General features: G+C 34.3%; 1 protein-coding gene across 1 annotated transcript in view; it reads right to left on the bottom strand.

The window, feature by feature from the left end:
- The window catches only part of MMP16 (matrix metallopeptidase 16), a 390,977-nt gene that overhangs the window by 184,826 nt on the left and 179,558 nt on the right, over window positions 1-26,593 (bottom strand). The window contains exons 3-4 of the mRNA XM_072603624.1: window positions 17,345-17,493; window positions 9,106-9,228 (exon numbers count right to left, since the gene is read on the bottom strand). Coding sequence (XP_072459725.1) covers window positions 9,106-9,228; window positions 17,345-17,493 — 272 coding nt within the window. The remainder of the gene's footprint in view (window positions 1-9,105; window positions 9,229-17,344; window positions 17,494-26,593) is intronic.

Below are 26,593 nucleotides of genomic sequence, written 5' to 3'. Positions count from 1 at the left end.
GAGGAAAGAATGGAATAGATTGAGGGCAGGCTAAGACACAGGGAAATGTGGTTAGTCTTTTACAACATGACTGTTATGGAAGTGCTTTGCATTATTACACATGTGTGATCTACATTGAATTGCTTGTTTTCTCAGTGGAGGTAGGTGGGGAGGGAAGGAGAGAATTTGGAACTCAAAGCTTTTGTAATGAATGTTAAAAATTGTTTTAGCATGTAACTGGAAATTAAGATATATGGGTAAAGTAGTATAGAAACCTATCTTACCCTACAGGAAAATAGAGGCGGAGGGGATGGAAGAAGGGTAGGTGGTGGAAGGGAGAATAGATTGGAGGAAAGAGTGGATGGGATGCATGCTGTCCTGGGGTGGAGGGTGGGGAGAGATGAGAAAATTTTGAATTCAAGTTTTTGTGGAAGTGAATGTTAAGAACTGAAAGATAAATTAAAAAAAAAAAGATTTGACTGGAAAATAAAAAGAAAATCTGAATATAATCTTTCAAGGGGAAAAATGGATATTCAATGAAATGGAAGATTTTCAAACATTCCTGAGGAAAAGATTAGAGCTGAATAAAAAATCTGATATACAACCACAAAACTCAATGTAATGTTAAGGGAATTTGAAGATATCCCTTGCCCTTTAATAGGAGCATGTGAGGTGCTTTGAGCTCTGCCCAAAGCTTGAGGCACATGGAGGTGATGGTAGAAAGAGCTTGCTGAAAAGGTGGAGAAGGAATTGAGATTAAAACAGAGCTGAGACAGAACAACCTGAGGCAGAGCAGCTGGTGTTGAGTAAGAGAGTGAGGAATTTGATCTAGGGAGCTTATTTATTGGGCCTTGTGGAGACTTAATGCAGGGAAGGGTTTGTGAATTGTTAGTGCTCCCTAGGTTGGTGATGTGTATAAACTTTTTTGTTATTATTATAGATTTGGCTTTCTGGTATCTAAATAAATAACTTGGTTGCATCTCTGAGGAAGAGAATTATTTAAATTTGTAAAGCTACCCTAGAAATACGCATGAATATTCATAGTGCTGCTATTTTTAAAAATACAACTGTTAAAAATTATTTGAGGAAAAATAAAATGTTAAATAAATATGTTTTTATTTTAAAATAATCAGAACACTGAGAAGTTAATTGACTTCCCAAAGTACACGTTAAAGGATGTGAATCCAAGTATTTATGTATCCTTGATTTGTTTTTTTTTCAGAACAAAAATTATTATAGGGTGCTTATAGATATCAATTTAATTCAATTCATTCCAATCACCATAACTTAAGTTCCTGCTGAACACAGAGCAGTCTACTAAAAATGTAGAACACATGCAGAGATAACTATATGTACTAGATGAATTAGAGATGTATAGAACAAAGTGCTGTGTAACCTCCATGGATGAAAAATGCCATTATTTGAAGGGAGTAAATACATTCAAAGAAACAACTTACTGGCTAGCTAACCTTGATGAAGAATAAGTGTGATCAGATATATCCTGTGATGAAGCGATAAGTACATACTGGGAAAGTTTCTAGTTTAAGAAGGATATGAGTTGCTCTTTAAAGAATCAATGACAATATCTCATTTTTTATCTCTCCTAGCAACAAATATAGTGCTTGTACAGTAGGCATCTATACATTAGATGTCTAATAAAAGTTTGTTGAATTAATTTATTGAATTCCATACTGCCTTCAAAAATTATAACTGGTCATATATGTAATCAGTTATTCTGTTGTAATTAACTTGTAGGTTATTATAGCAGTCTTAGTTGCATAATGGATAAATTGCTAGACTTGGAGTTTGGAAGCCCTGAGTTAGAATCCTGCCTCATATATTTACTAGTATATATTTTAAAGCAAGTCACTTCACCTCTCAGCCTCTGTTTCTTCATCTGTAAAACTGGAATAAAAAATACCACCTACTTCAAAGAGTCATTGTGAGGAACAAATGAAAGTGCTGTAAAGTATAATTGTAAAGTGTTTTGCAATTCTTATATAACTATGCACATATTGGCCATTATTTTTATGTAACATTGTTTGAACAAAGGGAACTATTGCATTTCTAAATTTGAAGGTTACAACAATCATATTTGCATTTCTCAAGCTGAATCCATGGAAAAACAAAGAAAAAGTGTTAAATTTCACAAAAGAGAGATTGCAAGGGAGGATTTGAATTATCTTCCTGGAGAATGTATGTCATAGCTATGATCATGTAAGCCCCAAAATGTTCTGAGAAGCATGAAGCTGGGAGAGTTTCATCCTCACAAAAATGTACAATGGCAGCTATTGCAGGAAAATCAATAAATGTGCAGAGTCATGAGGGATTCTAGTTCCCTTTCTAAAAAGTTGTTCAAATTGAAGTGCATAAAAGGGAGTTATATTTTCCCCCAACTTTTGATAGACCTTCAATCAATCAATAAACATTAATTAATTGCCTTTGTTCCAGGCACTATGTTAAATGCTGAGAATACAAAGAAAAGAAAAAGTTATTCTTCTTAAATATCTCAGTCTAATTGGGGAGATAACATAGAAATAACAAAAAGTTATGACCGTATCCAGGAGGTGCCTATAAAAATAAGTTTGAAAATTTAGTCTTTATCTTTCTCCTTCCTATGTGACCTTCAAACTCTTTTTCATCCTCTTGCAATCTGACATCTGACATCACCAAACAGGTGATCTCTTATGAATACTCCCAATTACACATCAGTTCCCTTCTTTCTGGACAACTCTCCAGCTTTGAATATGGTTCAGTAGTCCTTCCTCTTAAATATTCTCCACTTCCTATTGTGACAGTGAGCTCTCCTGCTTATTTTTTCACACTTCTTTCAATTTCTTCTTAGACTCCTTTGAAGGATCATCACCAGACTAATTGTATGGGTATCCCTTCCAGGGCTCTGTGGGCCATCTTACCCTTCATCTAACCTCTAGACACTCTTCTTGATGATTTCATCAGCTCGCGCAGATTCCCTTATCAAGGCTATGACTCACAAATCTACATAATCCAGCCTTCTTGTTTCCTTCTTAAACCTTAATCACCAATGATAAATGACATCTGAGCAAAGAAGACATTGAGCACATGGTCTAGGAGGCTGAGAAATACAAGGTGGAAAATGAGAAGCAGAGAGACAAGGTGACTCCCAAAGATCCCCTTGAATCTTATGCTTTCAACATGAAAGCTACCACAGAGGATGAAAAACTACAAGGCAAAATTGGTGATGAAGACAAACAGATCCTTGACAAATGAAATAATCAACTGACTGGATAAGAACCACATTGCTGAGGAGTTATAATTTGAGCATCAGAAGAAAAAATTGGAGAAGGTCTGTAACCTCATCATTACTGAGCTCTACCACAGTGCAGGGGGCATACCAGGAGGCATGACTAATAGGTTCCCAGGTGGTGGAGCAGCTCCATCGGGAGGTGCTTCATCTGGACCCACCCTTGAAGAGGTGGAAAAAACACAACAGCAGAAAAAGTATACCACAAAGCTTTCCAAAAATGGAAGGACTCAAATTTTTAGCCAAGGCAATAGTGGTTTAAAAGTAGCATTCAAGCTACTGTGTACATCTGGGCATTCTGAATACTTGAATGTGTATATAAATGTGTATAGGAAAGAAGTGAACAGCGCTGCACTTTATTAGTACTGTAAACAAGTCAGAATGAAATTCTTGTCCTGGAAAATAAAATCTATTTAAAATTGGGACCGTAAAAAAAGTAGGGGCAGCTAGGTGGCACAGTGAATAGACCACAGGCCCTGGAGTCCAGGAGGACCTGAGTTCAAATTCAGCCTCAGACACTTGACACATACAGCTGTGTGACCCCCAATCAGTAAACCCCAATTGCCTTATCTTCCCCCCTCCAAAACAAACAAACAAACAAAAATGGGAAAGGGTGCCACATGAACAAAAAATATTTAGAGCAGCTCTCTTTGTGGTGGCCAAAAACTGGAAATCAAGGAGATGCCAGGCAACTGGGGAATGGCTGAACAAGTTGTGTATATGAATGTAATGAAATACTATTGTGTTATGAGAAATAATGAACAGAAAGACTTCAGAGAAGTCTGATGAACTGATACTGAGTGAAAGGAGCAGAACCAGGAGAACTTTGTACACAGCAACAACCACAGTGTGTGAGGAATTTTTCTGGTAGACTTGGGACTTCATTGAAACGCAAGGGCTTAAAAAATCCCAGTGAACTCGAGGCAAAATGCCTTCTACATCCAGAGAAAGAACTATGGAGTTAAATCATAGATAGAAACAGACCATCTTCTTTTGTGTTATGTTTTGTTTTGTTTTATGGTTTCTCCCATTCATTTTAATTCTTCTATGCAACGTGCATTTAATAGGAATGTATGTGTAGAACCCATATACCATATCATGGAGGGAGCGGGGAGGGAGGGGGGAATGTGAGGAGGGAGTGGAAAAAAAAATTTAAGCTATACGGAAGTGATTGTCAAACACTGAAAACAAAATAATTCAATTAAAAATAAACAAACAACAACTGAAGCCTCCTCTGGCTTGGAACACAGGAAGTAAAAATTCAGATCACGAGATTTTCTAAAACACAAACAAACAACAACAAAAACTCTAAGCTCTCATCACCAACTTCTAGCTGGAAATATCCTTCTAGATGCCCTGTGTTTAGTGAGCCAGTCAATCTAGTTTAATTGGTAACCTCAGGTTGTACGTATTTGAGGGCTTATGGGACTTAGAGAGCAGGCAGGGCTGAAGGACAATGGATCCCAGACTCTAGTCATTTTATTGCTGTTGCACTTTAGATTTAAATTTCCTGGGTTCCCACCCTTTATTCCTCATTCTTATTAGGTAATCCAGGAATACTTAGATTTCAGTGGTCCAGACTAGTCCATTATCTAGCATCATGGATAACAGAAAACTCTTGTTATTAATGCCCTGTCAATTCTGTCTATAACTCTTTATTTGAGCCCTGAATATTTTAGTTAGACAACTTAGATTGAACTGCTTATTCTGTTGCACATTTGCACCACTAGTTTAACTGAGGAGCAGGGGGTGAGAGCAAAGAGGTGAGGAGTGCCCACCTATCCTGTTCTCCACTGGCATTTGTTCTCCCATAATTGTAATCCCTGCATAGAAGTGTCACTCTTCAGAAACAGCATGCTATAGGCATTTCAAATTAAACATGTACAAAACAGAAATTATTGCATTTCCCTGAAAATCTATCCCTTCTTTTAAATCAATTTGCATTTTCTGTCAAGTGCAATTCCAACTTTGGCATGATATAAATTCAATACTTCAGAATCATCCAATCATCCATCCTCCCTCCCTCAATCTTATTTACCTCACATACTCAATCAGTTGACAAGACCTGTTAGTTCTGTATCTATAACATCTCTCATATCTATCCTTTAATTTTCCCATTCATTTAGTCACAACCTAAGTTAAGTACTTACCACTTCTTCCAAGGATGATAGTCTTCTAACTGGTTATTTGCCTCCAGTTTCTTCTCTAATACATTCACTAGGGGCAGCAGGGTGGTGCAGCAGATAGAGTACTGCGCCTGAAGTCATGAAGACATCTTCCTGAGTTCAAATTTGGCCTCAGACAATTACTAACTATGCGATCCTGGGAGAGTCACTTCACCCTGGTGGCCCCAGTTTCCTTATATGCAAAATGAACTGGAGAAGAAAATGGTAAACTGCTCCAGTATCTCTGCCAAGAAAACCCTAACTGAGGTCACTAGGAGTGGGACACAACTGAAACACCTGAATGACACATCTTCTACCCAGCTGCCAAAATCATATCATTAAAGCATAGCGCTGTCTATTTTACTTTCCTAGTTCAAACCAAGTTTTAGTTGATCCCTATGGTCTCGAGAATAAAATGGAAACTCTTTGACATTTAAGGCCCCTTTCAAACAAATTGAAATCTGTCATTCAAGAGTAATCACACATTACTCCCTTCTCATATGTTCTTCCAAAAATGACTACTTGTACACAGCCTTCCATCTCTATTCTGTCACTTTTTGTGAACCTCAAAGAGGTCTTATCTTCCTTCACAGTACATTGCAATTACTATCTATCTCCCTTACTTAATAAACTCCAGTAGCTTCATATTGCATCTAGGATAAAATACAACACACCACCCCTCTACTTTGTTAGACATGTCAAGCCCATTTTAATTTGGCCCTAATCTTTCTTTCCAGACTCACTTTACATTCATCCATCTGTGGCCCAGTCAAGGTGGCTTTCTCTCTGGCCAAAACAGTTCTCTCTCTCCTATCTCCATGCCTTTATATTGATCATCCATCACTCATGCTAAGAATGCCTCCCCTGTCCACCTTCCTCTAACAGAATTCCATTCCTCCTTAAAAGTGTAGCTCAAGTTCCATCTTCTGCAGAACACTTGTCCGTCCCGACACCGCCAATTCCTAGTACCCTCCTTCCTGAACTACCTTGTAGTTAACTATTTGGCATTTATTTGGATTTAATCTTTATATTGATTATGTATGTATCCAGTCATTGACTTGTACCTTTTGTCTCCTCCTTAGCATACAAGCTCCTTGTTCGGAGGGTCTGTTTCATTCATTATATTTGTACTATTGGCAAAGTGTCTGACATATAGTAGGTACTTAATAAATGTAAATAATTTGCTAAATGAGGCTTTTTCTGATTTTATTCCCGTAATATCTGCCAGTTGTTCATGTTTAACCATACACAAAATTATTTTATAATTACTTTGTATCCAGTGTGTCTGTAGTAGTGAATAGGGAGTTAAGAAGACTTAAGTTCAAGTCCATATTGAACATTTATTAGCTATAAGAATAAATCACTTAGGGGCAGCTAAGTGGTACAGTATATAGAGTATGAGGTCTAAAGTCAGGAAGACCTGAGTTCAAATGCTGCCTCTGACACTTACTAGCTGTTTGACCCTGGAAAAGTCACTTAAACCTGTTTGTCTCAATTTCCTCATCTGTCAAATGAGCCAGAGAAGGAAATGACAAATCATTTCAGTATTTTTGCCAAGAAAACTCCACCATGAAGGGTTCATGAAGAGGTAATGAAGAGTTAGATATGACAGAAAACAAATGAACAACAACAATAAATCACTTAACCTCTCTGAGACTCATTTTACTCATCTGTAAGAAGGGGATAACAATAACACCTACATCATAGAATTGTTTTGAAAATCAAATGAGATAACGCATGTAAAGAGTTCTGTAAAAGTCAATAGAGCTAAATAAATGCTAGTAATTATTAGAATCTAAGTTATCTGACTTGCTGTTACATTTTTGTCTTTGCATTCCCAGTAACTATCACATGGTAGACCCAAATTAAATTGCTTTCTGTTTTTGATGTTTTATACCATCATAATAGGAGATCCATGAATGAGACTCAAAAATAGAAAAGAAATTAGCCTGTAAGTTATTACCTAGGAAACAGTTAATGGGTACTGTGCATAATAGGAAGAGAACTGCAATGGGAATGATTTATAAGTAAGCAGATTATTTGATAAGGTCTTTAAATTGATGGGGCAAACTTGTAAACAGGAATGTGGTAGTTACCAGGAGGTTTGTGAGGCTATCCCTATGTAAGGCATTCAGAATGTCAAAAAAGATGCTTTAAAAAAAGCCAGCTACCTGTGCTATTTAGTCACCAGTATCTGTGTGTCATTAAGAACTGTCAGAGGACTCAGTCTCATCCCTCTCAGGTTTATCTAACTTTAAACAGCTGAAAGTGAGGATTTAGGAGTGAAAATCATTTCACTTTGATGGAACAACTAGGAATTTCTCTCAAATCAATATATCAACATTTTCAAAAGGATATCATAAGGCTTTTCATGACTTTGTGGAAAAAAAATCTCCAACAGACATATCTGATCATTTTCTCTAACAGGGTTATGAGACAGTTAGACCAAAGAGGAAGTGACAGATGCTATCAAGTTTTTTTTTTTTTTAATTTTACCATACGGCATATATACTTACAATTGAATAGAAATAAATCAAACAACTATGAAGTTGCTTCAGTAACCACAAACTTACTTGAGGTAAGTACATAGAAATTATTGTGGACATGGCAGTATCTAACAATTGGTTAGTCATGGAGAAGTCATGTAGATCTTTTCTTTACTTTTTTTTCTTACTTTTAGCATTTGGATTTTGTTATTACTGTTTATGATGATTATTTATGAAACACAACAAATATGGCAGTCACAAGCATTCACTTAAAGTCAAACTCAAAGCACAATGATATTGTCATAATTAAAAGTCATTAGAAAGAAACAAGAAGAAGCTTGATATGTAGGGGCCAATTTATGTGGTAAATCTGAATAAAGGAATATTTTAAAACAGTAGCATTTCTTTCATCTGATGGTGATTCTTTTCTCTCTGTTTAAAGTCAGTATCATTAAGTTTAATGCTCCTAAATGACTCTCATATAAAGCATAGTATTTACCTCCCTTCTCTTTATTATTAATGTATTTTGATAAAGGCAAATTATACAATAGTTCTTATTACCACAATCTGCAAGGCATCCATATTTCATGTACTGTTTTTCCTTCAAGAACTTCTCTGATATATTGCCATGAGAACAGAAAAAAAAACTGAAGAAAGAAGTCATTTAGGGCCTTCAAAGGAATTTCTATTCAAATAGAATAATGGACACATATGCATAGATAGATTTGATAGAGATATGCATATAAAATATGTAAATATATACATGCATGTACATATTTATTTGTAAATGTATATATTTAATTTGCATATAAATGTATATGCATGCATATATGTACTTTCTTCATTCAATTTTTTTTCAGTGAAAAAAATACTTGCCAAAAAATTACATATTTTGTTGGTGGGCTTGATGAGCTGATTATGCAGCCTATCTTTGAGATTCTTTAAAGCAATCAAGGCTATTAATATGACCCTTAACAAGCCAGAAGTGCTAATTCACTTAAAGAGAACTGAGATCTAAAAAAGTTTTCCATAGTGCCCCACTGTGAACTATCTATTTTACTCTCTTCCAACTACGTGATCTTTAGGTCCATTATTTTAAGACTGCATATTAACTAACTACAAATCAAATCATTTTGTAAAATGGCCATCACATAAAATGTCAGAAAGTTGAATTGATAGTCAGTTTGGGTACCTGTAAGTGATGTGCTTGTGTTGCCACTTCTGTCCTGTTAGTGCATATCGCTTTCGACGAATATTAAATTTGGAGCTGCCTCGAGTCTGGTCAGGCACACCACATCGAGGCTTCTTCATCCAGCTGTCAAAAAAATTTTTTTCCAGTTACAATTTATTTCAAACTACTTTTTTTATTTTACAAAATTTCATACACACAACACATACATGTAATATATGTGTGTACCAACAGACAAACCTGAGACTGTGCTACAAAACTCTCAGTTCTAAGTAAAATGTTTTTTTTTTTCTCTGAATGAGCCAGGAATACTGTCCACTTCCATATAGATTAATCAAAGAATTTCTTAATAGTTAATTCATTTTGGTCTGTGTTGCTTGACACGGCCTGATACTCCAGAAATGACAATAGAACACTTCACAATACTTTATTACAGCAAAAAATGAATTCTCCTCTCCTATTACATTTTTTTTCTTTTTTCCTCCCCTCTTTCTTCTACTTTTATGTTTCCTTCCATTATGTAGGTAGCTCACATTTGTTTCAGACTTTTACCAAGAACCTAATTTTATTTATCCTGGAACATTTTTTTAAATAGCCAGTTTATATGATTTAGAATCAGAGGAGTTGAAGTTGGTACAATGGAAATAAAGTGAAACTTGTTATCACAAAGGATGCAAATTCAAATCCTTGATCTACCGCTTACTCTTTGTGTGACCCAGGCGAGTTACTGAAACTCTCTGGGTCTCAGTTGCTTCATTTGAAAAATGAGAAGGGATGAATTAGATGATATTTAAGGTCATTTCCATGGTCATAGCTATGATCATGAACATTGTCTATATCGTGTGTGTGTGTGTGTGTGTGTGTGTGTGTGTAACAGTAGGGTATAAGAGCTGCAGGATTCTTCCTGAATTCAGGAAAATCTGAATTCAGTTTCCTGCCTGAGGTGATACATATTTATATTAATGATAATAAGTAAAAACCACTCAGGTTCCCAGGTAACTCTCTCAGACTCAGTTAAAGAGGAGCTGCCCATTTGAGTCAATCGAAGTCTTTCTTCATACCAGAAGAGCCTCTCAGTATAAAATTTCAAGCTCTAGATAGACATTCATTTCAAAGCATGAACCTGTGTTGTCAACTTTTTCTATTTTATTTCTGGACAAAGCTTCTTATATTTAAACATCCCTGTTTTCTCTTCCTCAAAGCCACCAGCCTATGTAAATATAATGATTTTAGTCATCTTGGCAAAGAGTTTTAACATGCCTCATAAAATATCTTTACTGTGAGATTTCCCTGTTACTCTGCTAAAGTTATGTACTTAAATAGCTTCTGAATCTTATTAGTAGCTCTCTATGAATTGAGATTTATTCATAAACAAAGTTAAGAAAGAGGATAAATTGGGAAATTTCTGATCAAATTCTACTTAATTCCATCAAGGTTTATATAATTCCATTTCCTCTAAATAGAAAGAAAACTAGATACTGAGATGAATCTATAGAATATGAATATTTTAAACAAGTAAATGTTTCCTATTTTAGAGAGCAAAGTATTTGTCTTTCAAAGAATAATTTATGATCTAGTAAAATCAAGAACCTTTTCTTCAAAGATAATTTTACACAGACAATCACAGATATATGCACATACATGGATTTAAGTGGTTTCAAGACCTGCAGTTGGAGGAAGTGGGTTGAAGTCCTGGCTGTGGGACTCATTCATTTATATGACTATGGGGATCTTAGTTAAACTTCATGGATTTCAGTTTCTTTAAGAGTAAAATGAAAGAATTAGACTAGGTAACACTTAAGACCCCTTCCAGATTGAAATCTATAAACCTATAAAGTATTTGAATATATCTGTTCATTTTTTTTATTATTATTGAAAAGAAGTATTGATACAGTGCAGCCCAGGAAGCATGGAGCGCAGCCCAACATGGCAGGGACAGGACCCTCAACAGAGATCAAGAAGCCAGCAGCAGCAGCAGATCCCAGATTGCTCAACCCACAAAGTCCACAGATAGCTTCCAAGGTCAGCGGGAGGGCTCCTTCACCCAGGAGAGGGGAACTTGGTCTGGACGACCTGCAGCAGTCACTGCAGCTGCAGCTTCCATTTGTGGATCCCTCCACCTAGAGTCTCTGGGGGAATTGAGCAGCTGATCAAAATCTCAGCCCTGAGTAACAGCCCTGAGAGACATGTACCTAAAACCCCTGGTGGAATTGAGCAGTTGATCTGAATTTCAGCACTGAGCTGGGCCCTGACAAAGAACTCAGAAGTCAAGTAAATGTCTAGGAAAATGCCCCCAAAAGGAAAAAAGAATAAGACAATAGAAGGTTACTTTCTTGGTGAGCATGTATTTTCTTCCATTCTTTCAGATGAGGAGGAAGTATTTAGGTCTTCAGAGGAAGACCTAAAAGTCAAGGATTCTGCATGCAGAATCTCCAAAATAAATACGCAATGGTCTCAGGTCATGGAAGAGCTCAAAAAAGATTTTGAAAATCAAGTAAGAGAGGTAGAGGAAAAATTGGGAAGAGAATTGAGAGCGATGCAAGAAAATCATGATAAGTAAGTGAGCAGCTTGTTAAAGGAGACCCCAAAAAATGCTGAAGAAATTAACACTTTAAAAAACAGACTAACTTAAATGGCAAGAGAGGCCCTAAAAGCCAAGGAGGAGAAGAATGCTTTAAAGAGAAGAATTAGCCAAATGGAAAAGGAAGTTCAAAAGCTCACTGAAGAAAATAGTTTTTAAAAAACTAGAAAGAAATAGATGGAAGCTAATGACTTTATGAGAAACCAAGAAATTACAAAACAAAACCAAGATAATGAAAAAATAGAAGATAATGTGAAATATCTCATTGGAAAAAGAACTGAAATGGAAAATTGATCCAGGAGACATAATTTAAACACTATAGGACTACTTGAAAGTCATGATTCAAAAAAGAACCTAGACATCATTTTTCAGGAAATTATCAAGGAAAACTGCCCTGATATTCCAGAACCAGAGGGTAAAATAAATATTGAACGAATCCATCAGTCATCTCCTGAAAGAGATCCAGAAAGAGAAACTCCTAGGAATATTGTAGTCAAATTCCAGAGTTCCCAGGTCAAGGAGAAAATATTGCAAGCGGTTAGAAAGAAATAATTCGAATATTGTGGAAATACAATCAGGATAACACAGGATCTGGAAGCCTCTACATTAAGGGATCAAAGGGCTTGGAATATGATATTCCAGAAGTAAAAGTAACTAGGATTAAAACCAAGAATCACCTACCCAGCAACACTAAGTACAATACTTCAGGGGAAAAAGGTGATTCAATGATATAGAGGACTTTCAAGCATTCTTGATGAAAAGACCAGAGCTGAAAAGAAAATTTGACTTTCAAAGGCAAGAATCAAGAGAAATATGAAAAGTAAAAAGGAAAGAGAAATCTTTAAGGACTTTCTGAAGTTAAACTGTTTACATTCCTACATGGAAACATGAACTGTTTACATTCCTACATGTAACTCTTGAGATTTGTCTCAGTATTTGGGTAGGTGGAGAGATCACACACACACACGTATACATATGCACATATATATATATTATATATATGTATTATATATAATATACAGATAGCACAGGGTGAGTTGAATAAGAAAGGATTATATAAAAAATGAAATTAAGGGGTGAGAGAAGAATATATTGGAAGGAGAAAGGGAGAAATAGAATGGGGAAAATTATCACTCATAAAAGAGGCAAGAATAAGCTTATTCAATGGGGGAGAAAAGGAAGGAGAGGAGAGGGAAAAACTGAAGCTTACCACTTCACATTTGACTTAAGGAAGGAATAACGTTCACTCAATTTGGTATGAAAATCTATATTACACTACAGGAAAGTAGGAACGAAAGGGACTAGTAGGGTGAGGAGGATAATAGAAGGGAGGGCAAATTGGGGAAGGGAATAATTACAAGTAAACACTTATGGGAAGAGACAAGGTCAAAAGAGAAAATAGAATAAATGGGGAGCAGGATAGGGTGGAGGGAAATATAGTTATTCTTATACAACATGACTATTATGGAATTCTTTTGCAAAACTACACATATATAGCCTATATTGAATTGCTTACCTTCTCATTGGGAATGGGTGGGGAGGGAGGAAGAGAGGGAAGCTGGAATTCAAAGTATTAGGAATGAATGTTGAGAAATGTTTTGCATACAATTGTGAAATAAGAAATACACGTAATGGGGTATAGAAATCTATCTTGCCCTACAAGTAAAGAGAGAAGATGGGGATAAGGGAAGGGAGTGGTGTGATAGAAGGGAGGGCATATTGAGGGAAGGGGTAATCAGAATGCAAGCTGTTATGTTGGGGGGAGGAGGGGAGAGATGAGGAGAAAATTTGGAACTCAAAATTTTGTGGAAATGAGTGTTGAAAACTAAAAATAAATGAACATTAAAAAAGAAGTGTTGCCTTTCCCTACACTTTTTTTCCCTCAGTTTATATGGGTTTGGAAATAAAAAGGAAAATATCACTGATATTTTTATCCTAACATGTGAATAGCATTCTTCACAGTATTAAACTTAATATTCATGCTTATTTTAAATTTTTACTCCTAAGTTTTAAAAAAAACTAGAATATTTCTACAATCTTATCACATACAAATCTTTAAGCTTTAATGATTTCATAAAAAGGCTCCAAGTAGTCATTAATGAGTTAAAATTAATTTAGTAATCAAAAAGTTGACAAAAGGGTAGCCTGTTTTATTTTCAGATTTATTTTTTTTCCTAAAAGTTTTCAACCTTCCACATAGATTTGTTACAAGCTTGACAATGTAGAACTTTGTGGTCCTGAAAAAAAAATGATTAAAAAACAATTAATTCTATACACAGAAATAACAAGCAGAGTTTGTGTAAACATGAATGTCTTCCAAATTACCATTATTCTCACCTGGAGAAATTGATTTTATAAAAGGAAAGCATAGTTATCATGTTCATTAGGTAGCAACTACCCAAATTATTAATAATTAGTGGCCAATAGTTAATAATGCCAGAACTGATTCAACCAGAATTGGATTGAGGAAATAGAGAATGATTAGTCTCATTTTGTAACAGCCCTATCTTTGCACAGATGGATAAATGATATCATTATGCCTGGAAACTGAGTCTAATGAAATCCACAAGAAGTCAGTTTTAAAATATTCTAGGGGGCTTCATTTGAATTGTCTAGTGACTCAAATTTTCATTTCAAATTTCATATATATAAATGTAGTAGTGATTTTAAAATAACTGAAGAAACTTCATTGAATGTCTCTAGAATGACCTAATACATAAAAGATTCAACCACCCAAAACATAGGTTGAATTTCTAATGTTCTTTCCTCAGTCTTAGGCCAATTTTACTTGAAGAACTCAAACTGGACTGAAGTCATAACATATAATACTCCCAATTCATTGTTTTTGTATTTGCATGTTGCTTTTGGTCTCTTCTATCTTATGATCTATAATTTTATGATGATTCTTTGACCTCTACTTGTATGGCATTCCAAAGTCACAGTATGAACTAGCTGATACTTAAATCACTGATATTCCTTTTCACCTCTAGGTTGCAAATAAAACCTCTACATATACCTCCTTCAGTGCTTCTTAGTGAGGTACATAAATAATTTTAAGGAAATCAGATCCCTCCATTATGAACTCACTCCAATGATTTTTTGCAGGTCTGATAATACAGAATATGTATAATATCACTTTATGGTATGGGTATGCCCCCTATAATTGCCTCTGCTGGAAAAATGGGGAAGGTGGCTAGTTCCAATGCTCTGCATCATATGTAGTTGGAAAGGTAGGTGGGGATTAGTACTAAAATTTGCCAAACTTGGTAATCCTTGCCTTTTGACACTGGTTTCCTCAGGTTGCCTTGTTATTAAGCCAAAATTTAGAACTTTATACAGAATATGATTTATTTTAAATCTCTGACATTAGCCTTATAATAATTTCTAGTCCTCACTTAAGAGACTTTTCTCCTCATGATATTCATTGAACTCTATTTTACAAATATTGTACCTATCCACTTCTTCTCCTGTTGACTGGCTCCAGCTCTTTACCTCACACATTGAGGTAGCCAAGCATCCCATCCTAGGGTAAAATGTAATTTGTAATGATAGACTGCAGTCATATTTCAGAGTCAGGTGACCCTGGGTGAGGCAAGGTGAGTCAGGAATTATACACTCTGCGCAAGAAGGTTTGTACCATTTTTCATCTCCAGATGATTATTAGTTTTTTTTTACATTAATTCTTTTCTAGTATTACTTCTTTTGACCTATGTCACCATTTCTACTGAGCTGGTATTAACTCTCTCCACTCCAACCCCTCAGGACAATTGTTTTACTTTGGTTTAAGATGAGTTGAAGGTAGTCACAAATATGTTACCACCATTCACATTCCTATGAATTCAGGAAAGGGAAGGGAGGAAATACATATTTTAAAAATATCTATTATGTAACAATTAGTGCACTAAACTCTTTTGTAATATCACCTAACTTCATAGCTTCAGGTGGCAGTACCTGACAGCAAGTAGGTTCTATTATTATCTCCATTTTACAATTGAGGAACAGGAGAAGGACAGCAATTCAACAAGTTTCCCAGGAGGAAATATCTGAAGCTGGGTTTGAACTCAGTTCTTCCTGAGCCCAGGCCCAGCACTCTTTAGCATATATTTCCAATATAAATAAACAAACAAATCAACAGAACAATCCCTTTGCTACTTCCTACAACAATCCCTATGATATAGTGTTTCGATTATGGCAGATGTCCAAAATATAACTGATCCTTATTGTAAAGAATTATGCAAATAAGTATGTTTCACTAAATGCCACCTTATTGGGGCAGGCCTCAACATGTTGTATGTTATATTTTTCTTCATAGAATTTTTCTATCAAATAAAACATGCATTCAAAAATTGTTAGAATCAACATTTTGGGTGAACAATTCCAAACTACCATATAGGACTATAAAAAATCTTGCTATCTACTTTGTTAAAAAGCATAGCATTATATGACATACAGAACAAAGGGAAGGGAAATAAAAGAATATATCCTTTGGTGGAGGCAGGTATCTAGGGACACTCTTGAGCAAAATTGTTCAGCTGTTGTTGGTTTGGGAAGCTGATTTAAATTAAATCATTTATAGACAGATACATACATACACAGAGATACAGATATACATATACACACACATATACAGATATAAACACATGCAGTGTGTGTGTAATTTTTCTACCTTGTGAAAAAAGGTCTTTCCAACTTTTTAAATTAGTTTGAAATTTTTTGTTTAGTTTTATTTTAAGAAATTTATTTTCTTTATGTTTTTATTAAAGATAATTTCATAGTTTCAATGGGAAGCATATTGCCATCCATTTAATAAGTACTTTAGATTATACATCATTCAGAAGGAATTTATCTCAGCACAAGGCTGTAAATTAGAAATTTTGGTATTCTAATTCCAGTCCTGACAGCAAGTTCTTACATGCCTTTAGGCAAATAATCAAAACTCTTTGATGCGATTTCCCCATCCACAAAATGAAAATAATATTTACATACCCTTAAAGGTTATTGGGCAAGTTAATTAGCAAATGGGTTTTTTTTACTTCTTTGAAGTTAATAACAGCAAGTTCATACTATATGAATTTTGAACTTCATGGAAAAGTATAAGGCTTTTTCATCTGGATATAAAATTTAAAATTGTAAAAGAAAATAATAACATTCTATACTTATGTAAATATGTTAGAACCTGCTGAGCTAATCTAGGTATGTTATTTACAAAGAAAGTCAAATCTGTTGATCCATGCTAAGACCAGTTACTATATAGAGGTCTTAAAGAATGCAAGGAGTCAGTAATAAAGTTCATGCAATTTTGAGTTATCTTGTCTCAGAAAACTTTAAAGGATTCCATTATATGATTTCATCACAATTATACACTTTTATTGTTACATAAAATATTCATAATAATAAATAGCAATATACAGTACAGCATCTTTGCCAAATAATGTGACAAAGTTAAAGAGACATAAACGGCAAAGTTGAAAGTAAAGATCATGAGAAACTACATTGACCAGCAAGTGGTATTAACAGAATCATTTTGTTGTTGTTGTTTCTATGTTATACTATGTTTAATTGTTTAATAGAAGGAGAGAGAGAGAGAGAGAGAGAGAGAGAGAGAGAGAGAGAGAGAGAGAGAGAGAGAGAGAGAGAATGACTTTGGCTACCATTACTTACTCTATAGTGTTTCTGTCCACTTTTCCAGTCATATTAATGCCATAAAACTGCTGCATGGCAGCTAGTGCTGACTGCATGGTCTCTGCAGAACGTAACACCGACATTCTGGGGTCTGTTGGTGGAAGGTAACCGTACTTTTGTAACCAAACCTGCAATAATAAGTAGAGTTCCCTTCAGTTCAAATTTACAAATAAGTCAAAAGTTCTATAGTTCTGTAGACCTCCATGTCAAAAATCAAAGTTATTCATTATACTTTACACTGTAGTCATTCAATTATTTAACATTTGTTCATATTAAGTTTTTATTTAATTACTTATTTGTTGATCTTTGGATCATAAAATGATAGATTTAAAGCCAGAGAAAATCTCAGTGCAACTCAGTTTTCAGAGGAGAATATAGAACCCATAAAGGTTAAGTAACTTGCTCAAGATCACCCAAGTAATAAGTGGCCAAACCAGAATTTGCAAAAAGGTCCCTTGCCTCCAAGTACAGCTCAGACCACTGTACCATTCTGGTTCAAATGATCTTTCTCCACAATTGCTTCAATATTTCAAGTTTTGGCTACAAGTATCTGATATAAATGTAGTTTCTAGAACTAGAGGTAGATTTTCTTTATTAATGTCACCACTAACCTATTATTTGAAAGTAAACTCTATACATATCCTCAAACCATATCCAAAAAGTCATTTTCCTTAACAACAAAACACTGACTTCAATTATGCATCTTAATAGGGTTGCTACCTCATTCTAGCATAGAATGGTGTAGGATATGAATGCCATAAACAACCAGTTTATTTAGTTGCGGTTGAAAATGATTTGAAAGTCAAAACACTGATATTCACCCCAGGGAAAAAAATTTTTTCAACGAGTTACTTGCAGTAGCTCCTGTTCATTCAAATGACAGAATCATCCAAATGTCTTACTGATGACTAAAAGCTGCCTGAGTAACTAAGCCCAGTCACTGCTTGCTTCAAAAGACCATAAGTGCTTCAGGCCATAAGTGAGAGGAAACCTAGAGAGGATTATAAATGACATCAAACTGCACAGGAATTGAACCTAAAAAAAAGTAGAAAGAGTATTGTAACATAGGTAGATAGAGAATGTAGAGAAATATGGGAAAATAATACTACCTTAGATCAAAAACAATTGTAGGTCCCTAAGATTTTTCCAGATTCATTTCTTATTCCAAATCATATGTTTGGTTCATAGTCTTTTCACTGTCTTTGACCTCCCTTCTCTCTAGAGATCCCAATTCAGTGGGAGCTCAATAAACTGTCATCCTGATAAAGCTTTCACACCAAAAGATGTTGCCACTGACATCTCTGTCACTATGGTGTAGGTTCTAAGAGGTATGCTTTCCATGTTTTTTCTGCTTCCTGCTCATCATATGGGGGGAAGAGGGAATAAAGGACCTGTGAAAAGTCAGGAAGCTTTTTTTTTCCCACATAACAATGTGGGAAAACATATCTCTTAGGAAGATACAACTTCAAAGAACTAAAGTTATGTGCAAAATAGAAATAAATAGCAAATATTAACATTAGATTTCCCTCAAAGAAACAGAAACTGGAAAGAAATCTATCACAAAAAAAAGAAAAAGAGAAAAATCTGTTTCTTTGCTGTATTTCTCCAAGGCTCACTGGAAAGAAATAATATAAATGCTTGCTACTTCCCCTTCATCAGCTGAAAATGAAATATAACCTCTATTCTAATACAATGCACAAAAGAAATAATGTACTGTTGTCAATGAGCTGTATTCGCAAAATCCAACCTAGGAAACTCATTTTTCACACAACAAGAAAATGCTAGAATATTTCTTCATCTAATCTGTGATGAATATAGTGCCAGTAAAGACTCTACAGACACAGTTACCTCTGATTTATTATTGCTTATGTCCAATTCATATGAAATTAATACAATTGCCATGTTATTTCTCACAACGTAAATGACAGTTTAAAATCATGCATACACATATACACATAAAAATATGCATTTATATTTGAATATATAAATGTGTAGATAAATGGATAGATAGGTAGATGAATAGATAGATAGACAGGCAGAGAGACAGACAGACAGACAGACAGACAGACAGATAGATAGAGAGATAGAGAGATAGATAGATGATTTAGCTGAATAGAATCTCAAGTCTGGACCAAAAAATAAGTGTCAGTTTCTGTGCTAGGCAGTAAGGATAAAAATGTAAAATTGAAAAATTCCTATTCTTAAGGAGCTTGTATTTTAATAAGGATAGAAATATGTATACAACTATGCACATATAAAATTTTTTTAAAAAATCATTTCCAGGGAGCATTAAAAACATTGTATAATTAAGAAGGGTCTGTTAGAGAAGGTAGCACTTCAGCTGAGCTTTGATGAAAGCTGGAGAGTCTCACAGGCCGCAATGAGGAAGCAGAACATTCTAAACCTGAATGGCAATCTGTGTAAAGTAACAGTGGTGGGAGATGTTGTGCTGCTCATAGGGAATAGAAAGCAAATCCAGCTTCACCTAAATGTAAAATTAGCGAGTGGGATTAATGAGAAATCTGTATGAAAAAATGGATTGTGTAGAGATTTAAACAGCAAACAGGAAATATACTTTATTGTAGAGGCAGGTCACTTTACACACCATCTGGAGTTTCTGTTATTACACCAGATAATCTCTACCACTAATAATCATCATATAGTATTTTAGAAATAGAATGTACTAGAGATTAAACTGAATCACTTCTCATTGTGCAGAGTATTTCAGAAGCTATTTTTATAAACCAATCCCTAATATTCAACTTGTTAACTAAATGCTAACAAGTCAGTCAATGAAACACTTAGTGTCAATTATGTCCTGAAGGAACTCACAACTAATGGGGGGGGGGGGGCAGGGAAGGGCAACGGTGGGGGGAGGGAACAATACATACAAAGCAGCTAAGAAGTGGGGAAGAGAAAGAGGGAGGGTACCAGCATAAGAGAATGAGGACATGATGAGGTCCTGAAGTCAGTGGGAATGATCAAATGGTTGCCCTGGATGCATTTTTTAAATGGAAGATTTGGGAAGAGCTCTGTGGGGAGAGCTCTGATGTCCACCCTCCAAAGCTTACAATCAGATGGAGAGAAAGGCTCCAGGGACAGGGAAGAAGAGGTGTGAATTTTGGAGCTGATGTACTGCAGGACAGTGACTTTCTGGAGACGATTATAAAGTCTAAGACAGCAGCCATTTGGGAAATGATAAGTCAATGCAACACACAATCCAAATTACCATAAAGCTTGCAAATTAGAGGAGCAATAGTGAAAAGATAGCTCCATGGCACAGTTAATCCAGGATCAACACCAGTCCTGATAATTAATGCTTGTGTAATCTGTGGACTGTAGGCTCACCATCTCTTAAATAGTGTCTGGAATAAAAAGATTAAAAAGAAAAAAAAAAAAACAACAGCCCAGCTTTACTGTGCTCTACATATTAAATCCTGTAATCCATTGAAAAAAAAAATGAACTGCAATAAGATATCAGTTATCTGGAATCCAATTAAATATAAACTTTAACAAATCTGATGTAACTTTAGTCTCATAGCAAGAGATAGGTGATAGCATGCTTAAAGCACTGAACCAGGAGTCTGATTGTGGCCTCAGATACTAATAGCTGTACAATCTTTAGTGGATCACTCATCCTCTGCCTTTCAGTTTCCTCATTTATGAAAGGCTGAAATTGGACTTCATTACCTTAAATTTCTTCTAGCTCTAAATGTGCGACTCTATGACCCTATGGAATGCAAAAAAATTAAAATCCAACCTTGCTGATTTAGTATAAAATACACACACACATACACAGGACCCCTGAATAATAATGGAAATTTTAAGAGACATCCTATATTCAAGATTGTCTTCTACCTCATATAATAATGTATAATCATAATATTGTCAGAATGATTACAGTGAGACACTGGAAAGTTATCATTCCGGAAAGAAACATTAAATTATGAGCACCATATTTAACGTAATCATATATCCAAAGCATTCAAAAATAGTCCAGAATTGTACTTTGAAGTTATGCAAAAGTCATATTTGATGTCTGATTAAGTGTTTCAAATTTTTCTTTGGAAAATATGATCCTTATAAAAGTACTCTAGTAAGGCAGGAGATTATATAACTGTATTTTCAAAGGTTTTCAGAAGTGAAGGCAAAAATAGTTTTCTGAAAACCATCTAGCAAAGTAAAAGTTAACCAGAAAATTCAGTTAAATAGGCAATCTCATTTCCTGAGCATGTTATTTCAGGCTTCACTGTATTTATTCTGAGATAAAATTATGAACAACTTTTTTAGGGAAGAGGCAAACAGTCCACTATTTTTATAGAATCAAAGATTTTAAGTTGGAAGGACCATAGAGTTCTACAAATTCAATCTTCCCCTTTTACAGATGAGGATATGGAGGCCCAGGATAATTTAATCACTTGTACAAGTTCATGCAAGTAGTAGCTGTAAAACCAGAATTTGAACCCAGGTCCTTAGATTCCAGATTCATTACTTTTCCTTTTTTTCTTTGATAGAAAGTGAACTTCTGTATAAACATTGTTCTTAGGAAGGAAAGGGCTAAAATGTATACATGAGTCTTTCTGTCACATTTATGTATATATTTAGATTATCATTATAGTTAAATAAGATCATTTAATGATTTTGTTCCATTGTTCACAATTTGGGGAAAATATTATTTTAAGATGAACGGACTTCAAAGCAAATGTATAAACACACATATACATATACACACATCCACTGGTAACTAATATGAGGCTTAATCATGCCAAAATAATTAAAACTGACTGGGATATGGATTTCTAATCATCTTAGATGAAAACCAAGCAGTATAATATTTTTAGCAGTTATATGGTGATATCTGACAACTTCCCTTTCATTGATTTTCATAGATAATGCAAAGTTTCTGGGCATTTCAACACCCAAATTATTTTATAGACTTAAAACTAAGCAGAAACACTTATAGTGAACACTGTAACTTAGGGTTGTCTTTCTATATAATCTAAGTTATTTAATGATGATGATGGTAATAATGATAATAATAATATGTGATCTAACATGATCTGAAAGAATATGAGACAGAGACAGAGACAAAGAAAGGCAGACACAGATAAAGACAAAAGGAGACATTAAGGGAATATTATTGTAAGCTTCTCTAGGTACTTCTTTCTCATCAAGAAGAAAATAATCAGATACCCACAGATAGCTGGCATGAGTTTAAGATCTATCTTGTAGTGCAAAAAGTGGCTAAATATTAATCACAGCTACCAATTAATCCAATAATTTAACCAGTGTGGGGTAGTTATTGTGATTTTGTACAATGCAAAACTCAAAGTATATGTATATTTTTAATTATAAATCAATAGTACAAAAATTAGCCTTTCTGTTTGCTTAAATTCCAAGTGGTTTTTAAATCATAATGCTCTTTCCATATTAAAAGTATTAGTATATGAACTTTTATGTATAGATCAGTCATACTTCAAATATTACAATTGAGCAACCACAGTGAAATAAGTGTAACATATGACTAAAATAAAATGAAAGCATGGATAGGCCATAACACATTCAAAATATTTCATCACTAAGCTATCTTTTAGGTTTAAGATGAAAAAGAACATAGCTGGATCAAATATACTGACAATTACGTTTTACTTCTGACCTTAACATCAGCTTTCTTATTCATTATAAAGGCAATACTGTTACTGAGTAAAAACTATGGACTTCTTCACACCCTCAAGCTCCTTAGGGAAACACATTCAACTTAGCTACAAAATATAGTTAACCTTACACTATGTTTGACAGGTATGAGATAAAAATACTTCAAAGAGGAAGAACTTAGGCATGGGATATTTTCTACCTTCTACTAGATTACCTATAATTCCAAAAATGCAAATTTTATGTACTCTATGTTTCTTGACTTTTCTCTTTGCCTAGTTTATAATTCCTCATATCAACAAAAAATATGACCATCAAAAGGAGATGCGATGGAGGTGATGCAACATTACTTTAAAAAAGTATTAAACATTTGAAAAGAAAACTCTTCTTGGTATACTAATTTAAAAAAAAAAAGCTCTGTATTTCATTTAGAGTCATTTTCCTCAATGAAAAAATTACTCATCCATCAACTTTAAATTTCTTCATGGTGAGTATCAATACATAAATTGGAGGAAGGAAATTGGATAAGTCAAGTGAACCAACTGGGAAGTTCCCTTAATAGAATGGGTTTAGGCATTAAGGTAATTTGTTGCTGTTGTAAGGTTATTCACTGATGTCCCACTCTACATGACCCCATGGACTTTTATCCAAGGAGTTTTCTTGGCAAAGATACTATAGTCATTTGCCATTTCTTTCTCCATTTTAGGTAATAGGAACTATTAAATGGCTGCCTCTGTTTCTCAGATTCATTTCTGTCAGTAAAAATATCCATACCTTGAAGTTTACTTTCCACTATAATAAAAACTGGAGGGGTAATGAAATTATATCACCTAAACATCAATAGAAGTTTTGGTGGATTTTTTAATTAAAGTAACCTAGAATGAACTCTTTCATTTACTTCTTAAGGAAAGATAGGCAAATTTATCATCCATAATATATGAAAACACATTTGTAGAATATCAAATCTGGAAGGGCCCATTTAAGGGCCAACTTCAGCCCAAACAGTTCTAGCACAAACTCATTCTAGCACATTTTACAGATGAAAAGATGAGAAAACAAAATCTGGAGATGTTTTCTGACTTGATTCAAATCACAAGGCTCTCTGCTTCCAACAACCTCATTCCTCAATTTGTTGTTTTTTGCCCCTGTCTTGTTTTCCCTGATAAATACCTTTTGGGGAAAAAAAAATATATATATATATAATATTCTATATAAATTATATTATATATAATATGTTATTTAATTATTGCACAGTAAATTATGCAATTATTAAATTAAGAATATATTATGTATAAAATATATATATGTATATGTATATGTATGTATTCAGCAGTTCCTCCTAAGTCTATATGAGAAGTTAAAGGCAGAACCATATTTTTTTTTTGTTTGTGATTTTAAGAGCATGTCCTGGCATTTTTGTTTGGCTGTTTTGCTGTTTTGTTTTGTTTTTATTTTACTTTTACTTCTAAAGTCCAGATTCAGTTTATAGTGGTTATTGTTTGTAAAGGAAACATTACCTTACAAAAGCCTTTCTGTGCATTGCCCAAAATCACACTAAGAAATTCTGAGAGGAGATGAAGAAAGGAGAAGTTTAGAGATGTTTTGTAAGTTAAAAGAAAATGAGACTGAGAGTCAGGGAATGTTTGTCTAAATACCAGGTTATTTGCTACATCACTTCATAAAAGTTTCTTGTCTGAATTTAAGTTTGTCCATACTCAAAAATGAATCCTTTTTACCTATAGATTCCATAATACTTTGAATTAAAAGTTATCTAAAAAAGAGCTACTCTATAGAAAGATGTAGGAAACCACTTGGCCAAACAGGTTCCTCATATTTGAATTTTATACTGCACATGGGAAATAAGCATTATAAAAGCTGAATAAAGATATTAATATTAAAATGAAGTTGCATATTATTTCAGATTGAGAGTCATCTAGAGTCAGGAAAAGCTACCTTTTGAAACATACTGGCTGGGTATCCTAAGAAAATCACTTAGCTTCTCAGTAAACAAACAACTTTGTAAGATAAATACCTTGCAGAACACTTGCTCATCTAAATTATTAAGAATTTCCTCATCAAAAGCCTCATGTGCCATTGAAATCAGAAATCTTGATAATATCAATGTTAGAAATGCAGAATGATAGATTTGGATAGGCCTTAAAAATATGTTTAGTTCAATATCTTCATTGTACAATTAAAAGAACTAAGATTAAGAAAAGTCAAATAGCTTGCCTGGAGTCACATAGCTATTAAGTGAAAGAATTGGGGTGAGAAACAAGGTATTTTGGCTCTAAGACCAGTGTTTGTTCCATTATCCTTAGATGGCTCCTAAATGAAATTTATGTATGAGCTATTGACATGAGACCATATAAAACAAATCTTTACTGGGCAATAATTAAATGAATTGTGATGTCTTTGATTTGGGAGGCCTTCTTCTATTTATCATTTGTAAGGTACCATTGAAGATGATGGTTGACTATCTATTATCCTTTGCTGTCTGCACATAACTAGCCCATTTTCTCCTTCTGTCATACAGTGTTTTGATGGCATCCTTTATCTCAGGCATCTTTGGAATTTGATGTTGTTTGTATATTGCAGTTTACTCATATCTACATTGGACTTTTTCGTTAAACTTTGAGTGATGCTCATCTTACTTCTCCAGAGACATAGGTGTCACTATCATTATAGCAACAGTAATAAATTATAGTTTGCCAGTATAGGAAGCTTGTAGTCAATAAAATACTTCGTAATTTCCTGAAAAGAATTGAGTCCATTCTTTTTCTCCTTTTCCATTCAGGGTTCAGCTCACTGTCTGTTAACTTTGTCTGGGCCATATATACACATTCATGAACAGTCTCTCAAAGGTGTTGATTCAGATGCATATTAAAGTATGAAGAAGAGACATTCTTTTTTCATTTAGTCTGGGTATATGAAAAGACCAAACTCCTTTAAATGATTACAGATCTCCTGTAGGATACTCTGCAGGGTCTTTAGCTTTGATGCAATTAACACAATGTTATCCTCAAATAGGAAAATCTGGAAGATTTCACCATCCACAAAGAGTCCTTTCTCCACATGGATTAGGGATTATGCACTAGATCTCCTGCACTACAATGGAGAATAATTTTGGTGAACACATATCTCCCTCTTTTATTACTTGCACCACTTTATTATCAAAGGGTCAATTAACAGGATTATTATGTCTTCCGAGGAATCTTCTAATAAGTAAAATTATCAATGGATTATTTTTATTTTTTATGTTATCAGTCAGTAAATGACTACAATCATGAGTATTATCAGTAAGGTTTCTTAGTCATTCTACTTAATGCTCATATACTGAAAATGCAAATGAATAATAACAGGGTCTTGATGACACCTTGCTATAAATCTGTTTTGCAAAATTGTTTTTTATATAATGAACAAAATGGGATTTTAATTTTCTCTAAATCTTCCAACTGTAACACGTGAATAATAATAAATAATAATATATGAGAATAATGATAAATATCAATTGTGACATGTGAAAGATGCAATTGATTTTATAATTCCAACCACAAAAGTCCACTTATTGTTTAT

This window comes from Notamacropus eugenii, chromosome 4, assembly GCF_028372415.1.
Source record: "Notamacropus eugenii isolate mMacEug1 chromosome 4, mMacEug1.pri_v2, whole genome shotgun sequence".
Lineage (NCBI taxonomy): Eukaryota > Metazoa > Chordata > Mammalia > Diprotodontia > Macropodidae > Notamacropus > Notamacropus eugenii.
The sequence above is the reverse complement of the archived record's forward strand: the minus strand, read 5'-3'. Positions and strand labels throughout refer to the sequence as shown.